The 4,393-nt window shown below is 30.4% G+C and overlaps 1 protein-coding gene across 1 annotated transcript; it reads left to right on the top strand.

Annotated features, from left to right (window-relative positions):
• The first annotated feature begins 1,275 nt into the window (after window positions 1–1,275).
• On the top strand, window positions 1,276–3,527 carry LOC123212868 (sphinganine C4-monooxygenase 1-like). Its single transcript, XM_044632094.1, has 2 exons — window positions 1,276–1,686; window positions 2,764–3,527. Exons 1-2 carry the CDS (start codon window positions 1,456–1,458, stop codon window positions 3,316–3,318), a joined length of 786 nt encoding a protein of 261 aa, XP_044488029.1. The 5' UTR covers window positions 1,276–1,455; the 3' UTR covers window positions 3,319–3,527.
• The last annotated feature ends 866 nt before the right edge of the window (window positions 3,528–4,393 follow it).

The following is a 4,393-nucleotide window of genomic DNA, read 5'->3' on the forward strand; positions in this document are numbered from 1 at the left end:
AAATAAAACTTAACAAATAATACTAGGATAGATTCTCTATCTTTTATTATTTATATTATTATATTATCTTTTAAATCTTTTATCAGATAAGAAATATAAGTGATAATCTTAATATCATTTTCATCTTATTTATTTAAAAATTATCATTTTAATTTTAATTTATTATAATTAATTTATCTTTAAAATAATTTCTTAAATTTGATAATAATATTACCTAAATTAAAAACACCTTAATAGAATTCATTCATGGGAAATTAATTAAAATAGACATAAAATTTTTCACCTAAATCTTTTTCGGTAAACTCTGAGTGATTTACTTTTTTAAACAAATTTAAAATTTATTCCAATAATACCTTTTATCTTATTACTTCATATTCATAATAGTTTTTACTGAACAATCTTTTTTTCTCCTGTATCATCATATTAAGTATACAAATTAATTTTATATTTATTTTTGTGTAATTGTTGATATTTATGTATTGAAAACTGATTAATTTCTATTGTAAAAGTAATATTTACAAATCGTAAAAAAATAATGAACATAACTATACAAAGTGCGTTCAAATGCAAAAGAGTGCATGTAGGTGTGAAAGGGTGTATGCAGGTGCAAAAGGGTGAGAGCGAGTGCGAAAGGATGTGAAATGGTGCGAGCAAGTGTATACATATATATATATTTGCACTCCTTTTATATATAATCACGCCCGCATGCACTCATTCGCATCCGCGTATACTCTTTTGCACCCTCTTGCATACTTTTGCATCCGCACGCAACATTTCGTATCCATACGCACTTTGTATAGTTGTGTTCATCATTTTGTTACAATTTATAAATATCAACCTTTACATAAAAAATTAATCTGTTTTTTATCTATAAATATTAACAATTACACAAAAATTAATCTGTGTATTTAATATGATGATATAGAAAAAAAGAAAATTGTTTAATTAAACTATTTCGAATATAAAATAATAAGGTAAAAAGTATTATTAGAATAAAAATTAAATTTACTTAAAAAAATAAAATCACTTAAAATTTATCAAAAAAAATTTAAACATAAAATTTTATGTCTATTTTAATTAATTTTTCTTCCTCCGTTACCTTTAATAATAAACTATAAAATGAGAATTTGAAAATTTGGTCCTAAAATAGAAAAAACATATGGAGATCGTATTTGAACCCATCACCACTAAGTGCGATCAGAAGCAAAATAAGCCATTCAGAAACCTCCACGTCATATTTGTAACAGTATCCTCAACGATATTTATCGGTGCCTCGCTCTTAGCACAATTAGAAAGAAAGGGGGCTGCCTACGTTTAGGAGGTATTAAATAAACGAATATAGGTTAGGGTTGTTTGATCCCATAGGAAAAATCGAAACCTATTGGTATTTGTTTGTATAACACAACATTAGGGCACATTGACTTGTGTCCTATTTGTTGAATTTGTAAAAGAATAATGGAGTTTCGGCTTTCCGACGAGCTTTTGGGCACCTTTCTTCCGATTATAGTTTATTGGCTTTATTCAGGGTTGTATGTCGTGCTTGGTTCATTTGATAACCTTCAAAATTATAGATTGCACTCTAGACAAGATGAAGATCAGAAGAATTTGGTATCTAAATTAGCTGTTGTCAAAGGCGTTCTTTTTCAGCAATTTATTCAGGCTATTGTTGCTATTATCTTGTTTTCGGTTAGTTTTTTTTTTTTTTTAAATGCTTGTTGATTCTGAACTTGATTTATCGACATGGGTTTGTTTTAGTTTACTCTTTCTTTATTTTAAATTTAAATTTATGAATTACTAAGTTGTTTGGAGTCGACTTTTGATGATCGATTATAGGCTTTGCAGTTTTTTTTCCTTCTTGTCCTTCTTTTTCAAGTGTTAACTAAATTGTTAGTATATATATGAGAAAAATAATTCTGTACCTATTTTGTCCTCCAATTTCAGCTTTACGGTAGATTTATCGTCCTTAGAGACTATGATTTTTTTTTTTTTTTGCTAGAAAGATAAATAATTTGATCATGAGAAACTGTGTGATAGATTTTTGAAGAAGTGCTCTGACGTTTGAACTTTATTATCTCATGATATGAAGAATATGTTTGATTGGTGGCGAATTAGCATGTTGAATTTTGTGTTAAATTGTAGATTTAACATATGCAGATTAGTGCTAGTATATTTCTTTTGTGTTTGCAGTTTTGTCATTGTATGTGCCACTTTTGGCTCAATATGAGGAGGGTGTTTGTTGTATAAATGCGTTAAAACAACTCATGTAGTATTTGATGTACCGTCTTAAGATATATATGGCATGATAAAGTTATCAATTGGACACGAATCTCAAAGACATCAGTGGAAACATTATGGAATCCATGTTGATAATTGACTGCACTGAATTTACGAGTTCACATAATTAGAAGAATTCTGGTCCTTAATTTGTTGTATCATGTAGTCTGTGAGCTAAGCTATATAGATTTTGCAAGAAGACTTTAGTTCAAATTTCTACTTTCAGAGTTGTTTTCTTTAACGTATGATGAATTTAATTGAATTCAAAGTGTCTGATCGGTGATAAATTAATAACTTGGCTGGTATTACCCAGACCATCTTATGATTGTTTTTATTCGGCATCAAAGACTGCTGCCTGCTGCATCTTATTATTCTCCGTATTGTTGCTCTACTTTATCATCTCGCTGTTTTTTTTATCATTATTGCTTGATAATAAATAAGCAGAAACTAGTTATATTACTAATTTGTGGCGGTATCTTGTTCTCATAGGTAACAGGAAGTGATGCTGAAGTTTCTGCCAATCAACAGTCCTCTCTATCTGCTTTAGCTAGACAATTTGTAATAGCGATGTTGGTTATGGATACGTGGCAATATTTTATGCACAGATACATGCACCACAACAAATTTTTGTATCGACATATCCATTCTCTACATCATCGACTTGTTGTCCCTTATGCATTTGGTGCTCTCTATAATCACCCAATTGAGGGGCTTCTTAATGACACAATTGGAGGAGCTTTATCTTTTCTCCTCTCTGGTATGTCTCCTCGAGCTTCCATCTTTTTCTTCTCCTTTGCTACAATCAAAACAGTGGATGACCACTGTGGATTATGGCTTCCTGGAAACCTCTTCCAATTCTTCTTCAGAAACAATACTGCATATCATGATGTGCACCATCAGCTTTATGGTAGCAAATACAACTTTGCCCAACCATTCTTTGTAATATGGGATAGAATTCTTGGGACCTATATGCCTTATTCGCTTGAGAAGAGAGCAGGTGGGGGCTTTGAAGCACGACTTATTAAAGATTATAAAGAGAGCTGATTATTATGTTTAGGACAATCAATTGTGTACAACCAGTATTTGATTCTTTTTGCTTACTGATGAGCTACGGTGTTATGTTATTTTGTATATACATGTACTGTTGTGTTTTATTCTCATCATTTTTGTTTATATCAGTTAATAATGAAGCTGATATACCAATCAAACTAAATCTAGCTTGAGTTGAGTGGCCAATTTAGGTCTTCAGTGTATTTAGTGTGCTATGAATGTTTATTCCTTTGCCTTTAGGAAGATGCCTTCTGCTTCTATATATTAAGTCACATGCACTAATATTGGTAATTATTCTACAGCGTCTGTAACCTTGGTACTTGAGTTTCTGGTGAATCATAGGCTTGTGAGGACTGTTTGCTGTGTTGTTCAGCTTCAACAATCCAATTGAGGCCAGTTTGATGTTCTTGTATTAAGCTTCATTATTTTTACAGACCAAGCGAATGACAGAAATTATAATAAGTCTTCCTGTTTCGAAGAATAATTCGGGAAATTATGTCATTAGGGAAATATTTAATGATTTTGCTCTTACTTGTGGACTGTCATTGCTGTAGGTTTATGCAGACTATTGTGTTTTATCTTTGTTGTAATTGATAATATGTGCAATTTTCCATTCCTCGTTTGAAATGGTGATCCACACCTGATTAGGCAAGTCACTACTTGACCATGATTGATCCATTTTGATATTGAAATTAGAGCCTTGTCTTCGAATAAAGGGAAATTATAAAAAATGACCAAAATGCCCAAAATCACTATTTTCAAGCAAAAATGTCCAAAATCACTATTCTTAAGCAAAAATGCGCATGATTTTTTTTAAAATATCAAAATTACCCTTCCCCTTATTTATATAAACCCTCCTCACTCATTATGAGAGGTTAAATGAAATTTTATTAAAATTAGAGGGGTATTTTGATATTAAACACCATGAGTTTTTTTAAAATACCAAAATTACCTTTCCCCTAATTTATATAAACTCTCCTCACTCACTATGAGGGGTTAAATGAAATTTTATTAAAATTATGGGGTATTTTGATATTAAACATTGTAAGGGCATTTTGATATTTCTTTA

This window comes from Mangifera indica, chromosome 4, assembly GCF_011075055.1.
Source record: "Mangifera indica cultivar Alphonso chromosome 4, CATAS_Mindica_2.1, whole genome shotgun sequence".
Lineage (NCBI taxonomy): Eukaryota > Viridiplantae > Streptophyta > Magnoliopsida > Sapindales > Anacardiaceae > Mangifera > Mangifera indica.

Bases quoted from the DNA above. Each gene is read 5' to 3' on its own strand.
- LOC123212868 (XM_044632094.1), top strand. From the start codon at position 1,456: ATGGAGTTTCGGCTTTCCGACGAGCTTTTGGGCACCTTTCTTCCGATT. The intron at 1,687-2,763 runs GTTAGTTTTTTT...TTGTTCTCATAG, and splicing joins TTGCTATTATCTTGTTTTCG to GTAACAGGAAGTGATGCTGA.